Raw genomic sequence first — 15,553 nt, forward strand, 5'->3', positions numbered from 1 at the left:
ACGGGGCACCTTTCTGGGGCTTTCCTGTTTCATCGGCTGCGAGGAATTGACGTCATCCCTCCCTCTCTGTGAAATGGGAAACCAGAAGCAACAAGGATTTTGTCAGTTTCGGTTCTTTGTTTACCTGGCCGTTACCGGGTCCTGCAAGCACCAGCCTTGGTTTGATCAGATGCTTTGGAGGCCAGAGGACACATCTGGGGTCTAATAGAGCCCAGATCTCTCCACAAAGAGGACCTGTCACCGCCCATGCTATCACAAGGGATGTTGTTCAAAATCAAAGGAGCAGTGTAGAAAAAAAAAAGGAAAAAAATGTAAAGCTCCTGTGTCCCGTCCCACGTGTGCTCATGCGCAAATGCGAAGGCATACCTAAGTCCCATGTACGTATGTAAAGGGTGTTCCTATCACATGTGAGGTATTGCCGTGAACGTCAGAGTGAGAGCAGCAATTCTAGCACCAGGCCTCCTGTGTAACTGAACCAGGAACCTGTAGAGGCTGCCGCCTATGGAGATAGTACGGTCCTGTCGTCTGGTGCCGGTCCACGGGCACATGCGGCTTAAAGCGTTTAGGTATTTTATGTACTCAGCGTAACATTATCTTTTATGCTTCACCAAACAATTGGGTATTCTATTGTGTTTGTGTGCAATAAAGTTCATTAAAGTGTAAAAAAAAAAAAAAAAAAAAATGTTTTTAAAAACCCCCTGTGCAAAGTGACATAATAAATTGCAACACCCAACATTTTATTCTCTAGTTCCTGTGCTAAAAATATGTTGGGGGTTCTGAGTCTAGCAAAAAAAATGCTGTTTTTTACCTTTATGTGTGAGAAGTGTCAGCATTGGTAAGGAAGTGGTCAATAGACTTAGATGCTGGCTTTGCTGTAGATGTCCATGTGAACATGTGAATGACGGCTGCTGCTTTCCGGCAGGTATTCTGGACCAGTTTCTCCAAACGTACGGCAGTTTGATTCCGCTGGGGACGGATGAAGTCCTGGAGAAGCTGGAGGATGTATTCCAACAGCCCTTCAACACACCGACAAGGTATTCTGCTGCCTGATAGGGGTGGGGGGGCAGCTGAGGCGTTCAGTGGGAGCTTTCCATGTCCAATTACCATCATTTAAAGTGTTACTGAACCCTGGACCCCGCATTCACTATATCCGCTCTCCCCGGACCCCGCATTCACTATATCCGCTCTCCCCGGACCCCGCGTTCACTATATCCGCTCTCCCCGGACCCCGCATTCGCTATATCCGCTCTCCCCGGACCCCGCATTCACTATATCCGCTCTCCCCGGACCCAGCATTCACTATATCCGCTCTCCCCGGACCCTGCATTCACTATATCCGCTCTCCCCGGACCCTGCATTCACTATATCCGCTCTCCCCGGACCCCGCATTCACTATATCCGCTCTCCCCGGACCCCGCATTCACTATATCCGCTCTCCCCGGACCCCGCATTCACTATATCCTCTCTCCCCGGACCCCGCATTCACTATATCCGCTCTCTCCCCGGACCCCGCATTCACTGTATCCGCTCTCTCCCCGGACCCCGCATTCACTGTATCCGCTCTCTCCCCGGACCCCGCATTCACTATATCCGCTCTCCCCGGACCCCGCATCCACTATATCCGCTCTCCCCGGACCCCGCATTCACTATATCCGCTCTCCCCGGACCCCGCATTCACTATATCCGCTCTCCCCGGACCCCGCATTCACTATATCCGCTCTCTCCCCGGACCCCGCATTCACTATATCTGCTCTCCCCGGACTCCGCATTCACTATATCCACTCTCCCCGGACCCCGCATTCACTATATCCGCTCTCCCCGGACCCCGCATTCACTATATCTGCTCTCACCGGACCCCGCATTCACTATATCCGCTCTCCCCGGACCCCGCATTCGCTATATCCGCTCTCCCCGGACCCCGCATTCGCTATATCCGCTCTCCCCGGACCCCGCATTCGCTATATCCGCTCTCCCCGGACCCCGCATTCGCTATATCCGCTCTCCCCGGACCCCGCGTTCGCTATATCCGCTCTCCCCGGACCCCGCGTTCGCTATATCCGCTCTCCCCGGACCCCGCGTTCGCTATATCCGCTCTCCACGGACCCCGCGTTCCCTATATCCGCTCTCCCCGGACCCCGCGTTCACTACATCCGCTCTCCCCGGACCCCGCGTTCACTACATCCGCTCTCCCCGGACCCCGCGTTCTCTACATCCGCTCTCCCCGGACCCCGCGTTCTCTACATCCGCTCTCCCCGGACCCCGCGTTCTCTACATCCGCTCTCCCCGGACCCCGCGTTCTCTACATCCGCTCTCCCCGGACCCCGCGTTCTCTACATCCGCTCTCCCCGGACCCCGCGTTCTCTACATCCGCTCTCCCCGGACCCCGCGTTCTCTACATCCGCTCTCCCCGGACCCCGCGTTCTCTACATCCGCTCTCCCCGGACCCCGCGTTCCCTACGTCCGCTCTCCCCGGACCCCGCGTTCCCTACGTCCGCTCTCCCCGGACCCCGCGTTCCCTACGTCCGCTCTCCCCGGACCCCGCGTTCCCTACATCCGCTCTCCCACAGTACACACAACATGGAAATGCAGTTATTTTAGTAAATATAAACAGCTAAATACCTTTTCCCATCAGCAGTATATTGCAGTCTTGTGACTTTTATTCAGCAGAGCATTGGTTAAATCTTGTAGGAGGAGTTTTCTTTCTGCTCTAGGAGGATGCAGAATCCCTACCTCTGTCTGGACAGTGCTGATTGGCCCTGTGCTGATCACATGCACTCTCCCAAGAAAAAAAAAAAAAAAACCTGTCAGAGTGTGGAGTCACTCTGCACACCAAACTGAGCATGTGCAGAGTGACTCCACACGGTATGTCTTACCCTGAGATAAGGGGGAGGGGACATTGGAAGAAGGGGAGGATCAGAGAAGATGGGATCAAACAGCCTTTTTTACACAGTGCAGAGGATTAACCCCTTAGGGTCCGTAGTGTATAACAATCATTTTTCCTGCATCTACAGACTGATTGTACTGTTGTGGGTTCAGGAACACTTTAATGTTGATGGTTGTGCTGCAGCCAGAGGTGTCCTATTTATACGGATCCACAACATTCTCAGCACTGTCGGGGTTTGCTGCTAAAAAATTTTATTTTTTTTTCTCTGTTGAATAACTTTTGACATGGAAAGTTTTGAGGTCAGTGAAAACGCAGGTTGAGGGCTGAGTGAGGGGCCACGTTATCTAACATCATCATGAGCTCTAACAGTCGTTATCTTCGCTCACAATACTTCCTGCTTTATTGGAAATCTGTGAAAAGCCGTTGCCTGCCCCTCCGCTCCCTCATCCCACCGAGGTTCATGACATCGCACGACATCTGACGTCAACCATGTGTCAGCCCTCCTCCCAGTGTCTGTGTACGCCCCCCTGGGAACATTTATATGGAAAGAAGCCGACCCACCTATCCTCCTCCTCTTGGATTGTAAAGTCCCTGATGGTGTAGCTGTTTGAGGGCTGACCGAGGGGAACAGATTGGTGATGTGAGGTGTGAAGGTGCAGGAACTGGGGGGACCTGAGGTGTGAAGGTGCAGGAACTGGGGGGACCTGAGGTGTGAAGGAACTGGGGGGACCTGAGGTGTGAAGGAACTGGGGGGACCTGAGGTGTGAAGGAACTGGGGGGACCTGAGGTGTGAAGGAACTGGGGGGACCTGAGGTGTGAAGGAACTGGGGGGACCTGAGGTGTGAAGGAACTGGGGGGACCTGAGGTGTGAAGGAACTGGGGGGACCTGAGGTGTGAACGTGCAGGAACTGGGGGGACCTCAGGTGTGAAGGTGCAGGAACTGGGGGGACCTGAGGTGTGAAGGAACTGGGGGGACCTGAGGTGTGAACGTGCAGGAATTGGGGGACCTGAGGTGTGAACGTGCAGGAATTGGGGGGACCTGAGGTGTGAACGTGCAGGAATTGGGGGGACCTGAGGTGTGAAGGAAATGGGGGGACCTGAGGTGTGAAGGAAATGGGGGGACCTGAGGTGTGAAGGAAATGGGGGGACCTGAGGTGTGAAGGTGCAGGAATTGGGGGGACCTGAGGTGTGAAGGCACAGGAATTTGGGGGACCTAAGGTGTGAAGGAAATGGGGACCTGAGGTGTGAAGGTGCAGGAGTTGGGGGGGGGGGGGGGGGACCTGAGGTGTGAAGGTGCAGGAGTTGGGGGGGGGGACCTGAGGTGTGAAGGTGCAGGAGTTGGGGGGACCTGAGGCGTAAAGGTGCGGGAATTGGGGGGGGGGGGACCAGAGGCGTGAAGGTAAGGGAATTGGGGGGACCAGAGGCGTGAAGGTAAGGGCATTGGGGGGACCTGAGGAGTGAAGGTACGGGAATTGGGGGGACCTGAGGCGTGAAGGTGCGGGAATTGGGAGGGACCAGAGGCGTGAAGGTGCGGGAATTGGGGGGGGACCAGAGGCGTGAAGGTGCGGGAATTGGGGGGGGACCAGAGGCGTGAAGGTGCGGGAATTGGGGGGGGACCAGAGGCGTGAAGGTGCGGGAATTGGGGGGACCAGAGGCGTGAAGGTGCGGGAATTGGGGGGGACCAGAGGCGTGAAGGTGCGGGAATTGGGGGGGACCAGAGGAGTGAAGGTTCGGGAATTGGGGGGGGGGGACCTGAGGGGGGGAAGGTGCGGGAATTGGGGGGACCTAAGGGGGGAAGGTGCGGGAATTGGGGGGACCTGAGAGGGGGGAAGGTGCGGGAATTGGGGGGACCTGAGAGGGGGGGAAGGTGCGGGAATTGGGGGGACCTGAGAGGGGGAAAGTGCGGGAATTGGGGTGACCTGGGGGGGAGGGTCTGGGAATTGGTGTGACCTGAGGGGGGAGGAAGGTGCGGGAATTGGGGGGACCTGAGGGGGGGGAAGGTGCGGGAATTGGGGGGACCTGAGGGGGGGGGGGGGGAGAAGGTGCAGGAATTTATTTGGGTGACCGGGGGGGGGGGTGCAGGAATTTGGACTGCATTGTGTAAAACCACTGATTAAGCTTGTGGCGGGTCATCTTGCTCTACTTAGCGGTTTGGGGTTTTTTGGGGGGCGGGGGGGGGGGGTAGCTACACGCTCGGCCTGCATTGTATTTGCCTTTGTTCCCTATACTGGAATGATTACTGAGGCGTGGGCTTCCCATGTACTCTTCTAGATGCTCCTTCTGTCTGATCACATCAGGTTAGCTGCTTCATATTCCAGTTCTGATTGTATGAAAGACTCGCTGTGAGACCCGGGTCAGTGGTATTCTGCTCCCTGATTGGTTGAGGTGTTTATATAATACCTGATTCAAAGTATATACAGTATACAAAATATACAGAGCTCAGTATAAATGAGTCCACCCCATCGGATTTGTCAGAAAACCTTTACCTTCCTTTCAGAATCCACATTTTCTATGGGACACTATACTACAAAATCCTCCCACAAATGCCGGCCATTGATTGCAGACACGATTTGTTCATTTGCACTCACAAAAAAGTATTTTTTTATAATGAACTTATTCAAGACCATGTTGCAAAAATGAACACGCCCCAATGAAAGTCTTAGGAGCAAAGCTACATTTTAGGCAAAATACTAATGAACAAGAATTCAGCTACAGGTGAGTCTAATTATTCAGACAGATTATTCAGAATCCAGCAGACAGGTGATTATAAAAGGGCGTTACATAACAAAGAAAACCCCGCCCATTTCATGCTGTCAGCAACGGCACCAGATGGAAGAGAAATGTCACAAGGCCTGAGAAAGAAAAAAATTTCTTCACACAAGAAAGGTGAAGGCTTCAAGAAGATCCGCAAAGCTTTACTTATCTGTCAGAATACTGTAGCAAAAGTGTAACTAAGATGGCACTGCAACCATCTTACAGAGACGTCCAGGCCGTCCATGGAAGGCAACACCTCTACAGGAGCATCTTCTGATGAGAAGGGTTGAAGAAAATCAGCATGCTAGTTCACTGCAGTTGGCTAAAGAAGTAGAAAGCCAAACTGGAGTGATGGTTTCCTGTGACACAATACAGTGTACACTGCAAAGGAATGGCATGCATGGGTGTCGTCCATGAAGGAAGCCTCTCCTAAAGCCCATGCACAAGAAAGCCCACCTAGAATTTTCCAGGGCCCATGCTGAAACAGAAGACTACTGGTACTCTGTGCTTGGGTGTGATGAGACCAACATAAATGTTTTTGGAACTGATGGCTTCAAAACTGTATGGCGTCATAAGGGTGTGGAGTACAAAGAAAAATGCATGGTGCCTACTGTGAGACATGGTGGTGGCAGTGTCCTTCTGTGGGGCTGCATGAGTGCTGCTGGTGTCGGGGAGCTGCATTTCATTGATGGTGTCATGAATTCACAGATGTACTGCTCTATATTGAAAGAGAAGATGCTCCCATCACTCCGTGTCCTTGGCAGTCGTGCACTTTTCCAACATGACAATGATCCAAAACACACATCTAAGGCCACTGTTGCATTTCTGAAGAAGAACCGGGTGAAAGTGATCCAGTGGCCAAGTCTGTCTCCTGATCTGAACCCAATCCAACACCTATGGGGGATTCTGAAGAGACAAGCTGATCATCGCTCTCCATTAAGCATCCAGGGTCCAAAAGAGGTCGTTCTTGAAGAATGGAAAAATATCGATGTTGCAATATGTCACCAACTTGTTCATTCCATGCCTAGAAGACTCGGTGCCGCCCTTACCAATCATGGAGGTCATTTGTTGTGGGGGGGGGCGGGATTCATTTTTGCATCAACTAATTTGAGTAAAACGGATGAATTTATCATCGAAGTTCTATTATTAACCTTTTATGTAATGAGCCGAACAAATGTTCTATAAATCTCCGATCTGTCCCCATGGTGGAGATTGTTCTTGTATTCATTGAGATATTCAAATCTTACTCTTCAAAAGGGGTGGAGTCATTGATGCTGAGCACTATGTATGTATGTGTGTGTGCGCATTATTATTATTATTATACAGGATTTATATTATTATTATTATACAGGATTTATATTATTATTATTATACAGGAGTTATATATTATACAGGATTTATATTATTATTATTATACAGGATTTATATTATTATACAGGATTTATATTATTATTATTATACAGGAGTTATATATTATACAGGATTTATATTATTATTATTATACAGGATTTATATTATTATTATTATACAGGATTTATATTATTATTATTATTATTATACAGGATTTATATATTATTATTTTACAGGATTTATATATTATTATTATACAGGATTTATATATTATTATTATTATTATTATACAGGATTTATATATTATTATTATTATTATTATTACACAGGATTTATATATTATTATTATTATTATACAGGATTTATATATTATTATTATTTTACAGGATTTATATATTATTATACAGGATTTATATATTATTATTATTATTATTATACAGGATTTATATATTATTATTATACAGGATTTATATATTATTATTATTATTATACAGGATTTATATATTATTATTATACAGGCTTTATATATTAATATTTTTATTATTATACAGGATTTATATATTATTATTATTATTATAATATTATTATTATTATTATTATACAGTATTTATAAAGCGCCAATAGTTCGCTCAGCGCTGTACATTACAAAGGGGGACAGAACATGTGACAGAACAATACCAATACAATGTGATACATGAGGGGATCGAGGGCCCTGCTCTTTCGAGCTTACAATCTAGGAGGGAGGGGGTGGTGGCACAGGAGGAGATAGCTGTGGGGGATGGGGTGGTAGGAAGAGTGGAGGAGGTCGGCAAGTTAGCAGGGGGTGGGGTAGGCTTCCCTGAAGAGATGGGTTTTCAGGGTGCGCCTAAAGGAGAGAAGAGTAGGTGATAATCTGATGGGTTGGGGCAGGGAGTTCCAGAGGATGGGTGACACCCTGGAGAAGTCCTGGAGGCGGGCATGGGAGGAGGAGACCAGGGAACTAGAGAGAAGGAGGTCTTGTGAGGAGCGGAGTGTGTGTGTTGGGTGGTACTTGGATATTAGGTCGGTGATGTAGTTCGGGGCAGTATGGTGGACAGCTTTGTACGTCAGCGTTAGAATTTTGAATTTGATCCGTTGCGCAATCGGAAGCCAGTGGAGGGATTGGCAGAGGGGGGTGGAGGACACTGAGTGGAGGCCAGTGGAGGGATTGGCAGAGGGGGGTGGCAGAGATGGAGCGGTTAGAAAGGTGAATGAGTCTGGCAGCGGTATTCAGGATGGACTGAAGCGGGGATAGCCAGCGGCGAGGCAGGCCAGTGAGGAGGGAGTTGCAGTAGTCGAGTCGTGATATGATGAGGGAGTGGATGAGCTGTTTAGTGGTTTCTGGGGTTAGGAACGTGCGGATTTTGGCGATGTTGCGGAGGCGGAGTCTGCATGTTGCGGAGGCGGAGTCTGCATGTTGCGGAGGCGGAGTCTGCATGTTGCGGAGGCGGAGTCTGCATGTTGCGGAGGCGGAGTCTGCATGTTGCGGAGGCGGAGTCTGCATGTTGCGGAGGCGGAGTCTGCATGTTGCGGAGGCGGAGTCTGCATGTTGCGGAGGCGGAGTCTGCATGTTGCGGAGGCGGAGTCTGCATGAGTTTGTTAAAGATTGGACTTGGGGCTGGAAGGATAGGTTGGAGTCCAGAATGACACCCAGTACTCTGGCCTGCAGGGCGGGTTTGATGGTAGCATTGTTGGATGTGACGGAGAAGTCAATGGGGGGTGGTGTCCGGGCTGAGGGGAAGACAAGAAACTCGGTTTTGGAGAGGTTCAATTTAAGGAAGTGGAGCGACATCCAGTCTGATATGTTGCTCAGTAGGTGTGTGATTTGGGCAGAGACCGAGGGGGTGAGGTGGGGGGTTGAGAGATAGATTTGTGTGTCGTCGGCATAGAGGTGGTAGTTGAAGCCGTGAGAGTGTATGAGTTGGCCAAGGGAGGAGGTATAGATGGAGAAGAGAAGGGGCCCAAGGACAGAGCCTTGAGGGACCCCAACAGAGAGGGGGAGTGAGGGGGAGTGGTAGCATTATAGGTAACGCTGAAGGAGCGTTGTGACAGGTAGGATGAGAGCCAGGAGAGAGCAGAATCTCTGAGGCCGAGGGAGTATAGTTTTTTGAGGAGGAGGGGGTGGTGGACTGTGTCGAAGGCCGCAGAGAGGTCAAGGAGTAGGAGCACTGAATAGTGGCCATTAGCTTTGGCGGTTAGCAGGTCGTTGGAGAGTTTGAGTAAGGCGGTTTCGGTGGAGTGTAGGGGACGGAAGCCGGACTGTAGGGGATCGAGGAGGTTGTTGTCGTTGAGGTGAGAGCATAGGCGGGTGTAGACGAGGCGCTCGAGGAGTTTGGATGTAAATGGGAGCAGGGAGATGGGTCTGAGGTTGTTCGGGTCATTGGGGTCCAGGGAGGGCTTTTTAAGTATGGGGGTGATGTGTGCATGTTTCAGAGGGGAGGGGAAAGTGCCTGAGGAGAGGGAGAGATTAAAGATGTGGGTGAGGGAGCGTAGGATGGAGGAGGAGGAAGGTCGTAGGAGTTGTGAGGGGATAGGGTCGAGGGGGCAGGTGGTGAGGCGGGCATCAGAGAGGATCTTGGAGACTTCCTCGATGGTAGTTAGGTCAAAGGTGTGGAGTGTTGGGAGAGCTTCAGTATGAGGAATGTAGGGTGGGGTGGAAGAGGAGGTCAGAGCAGTGGTGGGGCCGTGGGAGAGGGGTGATGAGGGGGTAGCTGAGTGAGGGGGAACGGGGTTGGAGGGAGTTTGAGCAGCGACGAAGTCCCTGTGGGTTATGTCGAGGGGGAGGGGGGATAAGGGGGTAGCTGTGTGAGAGGGGACAGGTTGAGAGGGCGTGTGAGTTGCGGCAATGTCCTTGCGAATTGTGTCAATCTTGTTTTTGAAGTGATTGGCAATCTCAAGGGCGGTGAGTGAGGTGCTGGGTGGAGGTGGGGGTGGAGAGAGTAGAGAGTTGAAGGCAGAGAAGAGTCGGCGAGGATTAGGGTAGCCAGGAGGAGAAGGGTAGCCAGGAGGAGAAGTCATCCAGGAAGCGGGGTATGGATCCAGGAGGCCGGTATATCACAGCAATCTTCAGGGGGGTTGGGGAGAATAGTCGGACGCAGTGGGCCTCGAAGGAGGAGAAGGATAGGGAGGGGGGGTTTGGGAGGACTCGGAAGGTGCTCTGCGGTGACAGGAGCAGACCAACCCCACCACCTTTACGACCGTTGGGTCTGGGTGAGTGGGTCCAGGTGAGACCTCCGTAGGAGAGTACAGCAGGGGAGGTAGAGTCAGTGGGCTGGATCCAGGTTTCCGTGATCGCCAGGAGGTTGAGGGAGCGGGAAACAAAGAGGTCGTGGATGGCGGTAAGCTTGTTGCACACCGATCGGGCGTTCAGGAGTGCACATGAAAACGGGGGGAGATTTTAGGGAGCAGAGGGACAGATACTAAGTTGTGGGGGTTGCGGTAGGACATGGAGGCGGGAGGGTTTTGTGCGGGTGAGGGAGGTGGTGGAGGGCCAGGATTCAGGGAGATGTCCCCCGCGGTTATGAGGAGGAGAAGGGTGAGAAAGGTGGCATGGGAGGGGGATGTGCAGGAGCGTGAGACACTCCTAGTGGAGGTGTTGGGGTCAGAGGGAGAGTGGAGTAATAGGAGGAGGTGGTGGGTGCCATAGAGGGGTGAAGGAAGCAGTGAGGACACAATATACAATTGTTTGGGAGGGGCAGAGGGATATAGTGAATGGATTTTGGGAATGGAGGAGTGGAAGAGGCATTTTGGGGGGTGATGAGAGCAATAGTAGGGAGATGATAGCAGTGAGGGGGAGATGTACAGGTTGTGGGGTGGAGCAGAGGGGTAAAGAAATGAGATTTGGGAATAGAGGATAGTAATATGAAGAGGAGAAGAGGGGTGTATTATATAAAGGTACACGGAGTGGGACTCAGGTATGTAAGAGGTTTCCCGGGGTGTTTGCTTGCAGTCTTCCAGCGTGCAGTAGAGTTTCTTGCTGTTGTTGTGTCTTCCTGCTGCTTAAGTTCTCCTGCTTTAGTTCAACTGCTGTGTTTAACTGCATCGCACTCCTTCTAAGCCGCACTCAATCTGAAGCAGCACCCCCATCGGAGACTGTGCCCCCCATCATAATACAGGATTTATATATTATTATTATTATTATACAGGATTTAGATATTATTATTATACAGGATTTATGGCACCAACAGTGTGCGCAGCGCTTTACAATATAAGGGAGACAGTACAATTACAATACATTTCAGTACAGAAGGAGTAGGAGGGCCCGGCTCGTGGAGCTTACAATCTAAAGGAAGGGGGAGGTGATAGAAAAGGGGATAGCTGCGGGGGATGATCTGGCGGAGGTGATTCAAGTACAGTTCTTAGGTGGAGGAGGGGTCGGCTTCCCTGAATAAGTAAGTTTTCAAAGATCGCTTAAAGACAGACAGGGTGGGGGCTGACCGTACATACTGTGGTAGGGAGTTCCAGAGGATGGGAGAGGCTCTGGAAAAGTCCTGGAGGCGAGCGTGGGAGGAGGTGATGAGGGAGCTAGAGAGGAGGATATCTTGGGAGGAGCGGAGTGGGCGATTTGGTTGGTATCTGTGGATGAGGTTGGTGATGTAGCTAGGGGCAGTGTTGTGGATGGCTTTGTAAGCTGTGGTTAGTATTTTGAATTTTATACGTTGGGTTAGTGGAAGCCAGTGGAGGGATTGGCAGAGAGGGGCAGCAGTCGCTGATCGGTTGGTAAGGTGTATGAGTCTAGCGGCAGTCGCTGATCGGTCGGTAAGGTGTATGAGTCTAGCAGCAGTCGCTGATCGGTTGGTAAGGTGGATGAGTCTAGCAGCAGTCACTGATCGGTCGGTAAGGTGTATGAGTCTAGCGGCAGTCACTGATCAGTCGGTAAGGTGGATGAGTCTAGCAGCAGTTGCTGATCGGTCGGTAAGGTGTATGAGTCTAGCGGCAGTCACTGATCAGTCGGTAAGGTGGATGAGTCTAGCGGCAGTCGCTGATCGGTTGGTAAGGTGTATGAGTCTAGCGGCAGTCGCTGATCGGTTGGTAAGGTGTATGAGTCTAGCGGCAGTCACTGATCGGTTGGTAAGGTGTATGAGTCTAGCGGCAGTCGCTGATCGGTTGGTAAGGTGGATGAGTCTAGCGGCAGTCACTGATCAGTCGGTAAGGTGGATGAGTCTAGCAGCAGTCGCTGATCGGTCGGTAAGGTGTATGAGTCTAGCGGCAGTCGCTGATCGGTTGGTAAGGTGTATGAGTCTAGCGGCAGTCGCTGATCGGTTGGTAAGGTGGATGAGTCTAGCAGCAGTCGCTGATCGGTTGGTAAGGTGTATGAGTCTGGCAGCAGCATTCATAATAGACTGAAGGGGGGATAGACTGTGTAACGGTAGACCAGTGAGGAGGGAGTTGCAGTAATCGAGGCGGGATATAACCAAGGCGTGGATGAGTTGTTTTGTGGTGTCATTGGTCAGGAAGGGGCGGGTTTTGGAAATGTTCCGGAGGTTGAGGCGGCAGGATTTAGTCAGTGAGTGGATGTGGGACCCAAAGGAGAGGTCAGAGTCTAGGATTACGCCCTGCACCCTGGCATGAGGGGAAGGGCCAATGGTTGTGCTGTTGATCTTAATGGTAAAGTCGTGAGTGGGGGATCGGGGGGGAGGTAACATTACAAGCTCGGTGTTGGAAAGATTAAGTTTGGAGGTAGTGATGTGACATCCATGCTGATATGTCGCTCAGTAGATTTGTGATACGTGAGGAGATTGAGGGGGTGAGCTGGGGAGTGGAGACATAGAACTGGGTGTCATCAGCATAGAGGTGGTATTGGAAGCCATGGGAGGTGATCAGTTGGCCCAGGGAGGAGGTATAGAGAGAGAAAAGGAGGGGCCCAACGACAGCATGTATGTGTGTGTATATGTATGTGTGTGTGTATGTATGTATGTATGTGTGTGTATGTATGTATATATGTATGTATATATGTATATATATATATACTCCAAAAGTTTTCCTCCCCTGGCAGAAATGGTGAAAGTTTGGCGTTTATATTGAAAGACCGATCATGCCAGAAACTGTCTTTGGTTACAGGATAGGGATGATATGAAGCCATTTATTATCTCATAGCTTGTTGGCTCCTTTTTAAAGAACATAAATCCCCCTAATGGCCCGCATCAAATACCTCCCTCCCCTGGAATGTTCAGCCTTGGTACAGACACACGTGGTGACGCACACAGGTTATCATGGCAATTAAAAGTTAATTTCCCACATCTGTGGATTTTTAAATTGCAGTTAGTGTCTGTGTATAAATAGTCAATGAGCTCACTCTCACGTGGATGCACTGAGCCATGGGGAGCAGAAAAGAACTATCAAAAGACCTGCTTAACAAGGTAATGGAACGTTTTAAAGATGGAAAAGGATATGAAAAGAAATCCAAAGTCATTGAGTGTGCCAGTCAGTACTGTTCAGTAATTAAGAAATGTAAAATTCGAGGATCTCTTGATACCAAGCCAAGGTCAGATAGACCACGAAAGATTGCAGCCACAACTGCCAGAAGAATTGTTCGGGATACAAATAAAACCCCACTGGTAACCTCAGGAGAAATTCAGGCTGCTCTGGAAAAAGACGGTGTGGTTGTTTTAAGGAGCATAATAAATAAGCTGCATGGTTGAGTTGCCAATAAAGTCTTTACTGCACCAATGCCACAGAAAAAGCCCGGTTACAATATGCCTGACAACACCTTGACACATCTCACAGCTTCCGGCATACTGTAATCTGGAGTGACAAGACCGAAATAGAACTTTATGGAAACAACCATACTTGCTATGTTGAGTGGGCTCAACAGGGACAAGAATACCATCCCCACTGTGAAGCATGGTGGTAGCTCACTGATCTTTGGGGGGGGGGGGGGCAAGCTCTAAAGGCACAGGCAATGTTATAAAATTGATGGCAATATAAATGCAGCACGTTATCAGAAAATACTGGCAGACAATTTGCATTCTTCGGTTTGTAAGCTGCGCATGGGATGCTCTTGGACTTTCCAGCACGACGATGACACCTAAGCACAAGGCCAAGCTGACCCTCCAGTGGTTACAGCAGAAAACGGTGAAGGTTCTGGAGTGGCCATCAGTCTCCTGACCTTAATATCATCGAGCCGCTCTGGGAAAATCTCAAACATGCACTTCATTCAAGACCACCAAAGACTTTGCATGACTTGGAGGCATTTTGCCAAGACCAGAGGGCCGCTCTACCACCGGCAAGATTCGGTGGGCCTCATAGACAAGTATTACAGAAGACGGCACGCTGTCATTGATGCTGAAAGAGGGCAATGCACAGGATTAAGAACTAAGGGGATGCAGGCTATTGAACGGGGCATTTCATTGGTTTACTTGTTGCCATGGTTTTTATGATTGGGCCATTCTGGTATCACCTCCAGTTACAGAATATGAATCCATAAGAAATACAAGAAATGGGTTTTGCCGGCTCACTCACGTTTTCTTTAAAAATGGTACAAACTGTATATTACCAATTCTCCAAGGGGAGGCAAACTTTTGAGCACAACTGTATGTGTGTGTGTTTACATGCGCATGTGCACACACACACACGCGAACCTAGAATCAGCATATATGCACTGAATATTGTCATTTAATCATTGGTAATACGTGTCACCCAGAAGTACCAGTTTTAATCTTTGTTCTCTGATGGCTGAATGGATGATAAGGGGAGTAAAAGAAAAGGTTTGTATATCCTGTTGGGGTGGGAGGGAGGAAAACACATTCTTGCTACGGTTTTGGCTAGTTTAATGCAGATCCCAACAGGTGATCCCTTTGACAGAGATAGGATCCCAACGTGTGCATCTTCGGTAAAGATCTTTCACAGAGCCAGTATCCCAACATGTACATTGTTCATAGAAATAACTCCCAAAGTGTGCATCTTTCATTAAGAACTTTTTTTCAAAGCTAGTTTCCCAATGTGTGACATCCATACAGATCCAAACATTTTCTCTTCCGTAGAGGTCCCTTTCACAGAGATTGGATCCCAACATGTGCCTCTTCCGTAGAGGTCCCTTTCACAGAAATTGGATCCCAACATGTGCCTCTTCCGTAGAGGTCCCTTTCACAGAAATTGGATCCCAACATGTGCCTCTTCCGTAGAGGTCCCTTTCACAGAAATTGGATCCCAACATGTGCCTCTTCCGTAGAGGTCCCTTTCACAGAGATTGGATCCCAACATGTGCCTCTTCCGTAGAGGTCCCTTTCACAGAGATTGATCCCAACATGTGCCTCTTCCGTAGAGGTCCCTTTCACAGAACTGGTGTCCCCAAAACGTGTATCTTCCATAGAGATCCCTTTCAAAGATGGGATCCCAACGGGTGCGCCCTCCGTGGAGTCGGGATCCCAACGGGTGCGCCCTCCGTGGAGTCGGGATCCCAACGGGTGCGCCCTCCGTGGAGTCGGGATCCCAACGGGTGCGCCCTCCGTGGAGTCGGGATCCCAACGGGTGCGCCCTCCGTGGAGTCGGGATCCCAACGGGTGCGCCCTCCGTGGAGTCGGGATCCCAACGGGTGCGCCCTCCGTG

The 15,553-nt window shown here is 50.2% G+C and overlaps 1 protein-coding gene across 2 annotated transcripts in view; it reads left to right on the forward strand.

The window, feature by feature from the left end:
- LOC149429141 (sentrin-specific protease 3-like) overlaps positions 1-15,553 on the forward strand; it is a 39,539-nt gene that overhangs the window by 8,899 nt on the left and 15,087 nt on the right. For both annotated transcript variants that reach the window (XM_089666683.1, XM_089666682.1), the window contains exon 4: positions 923-1,034. In XM_089666683.1, the coding sequence (XP_089522809.1) occupies positions 923-1,034 (112 nt within the window). The remainder of the gene's footprint in view (positions 1-922; positions 1,035-15,553) is intronic.

This window comes from Staurois parvus, unplaced genomic scaffold, assembly GCF_062004578.1.
Source record: "Staurois parvus isolate SC_StPar_1 unplaced genomic scaffold, SC_StPar_1.0 ptg002776l, whole genome shotgun sequence".
Taxonomy (NCBI): Eukaryota; Metazoa; Chordata; class Amphibia; order Anura; family Ranidae; genus Staurois; species Staurois parvus.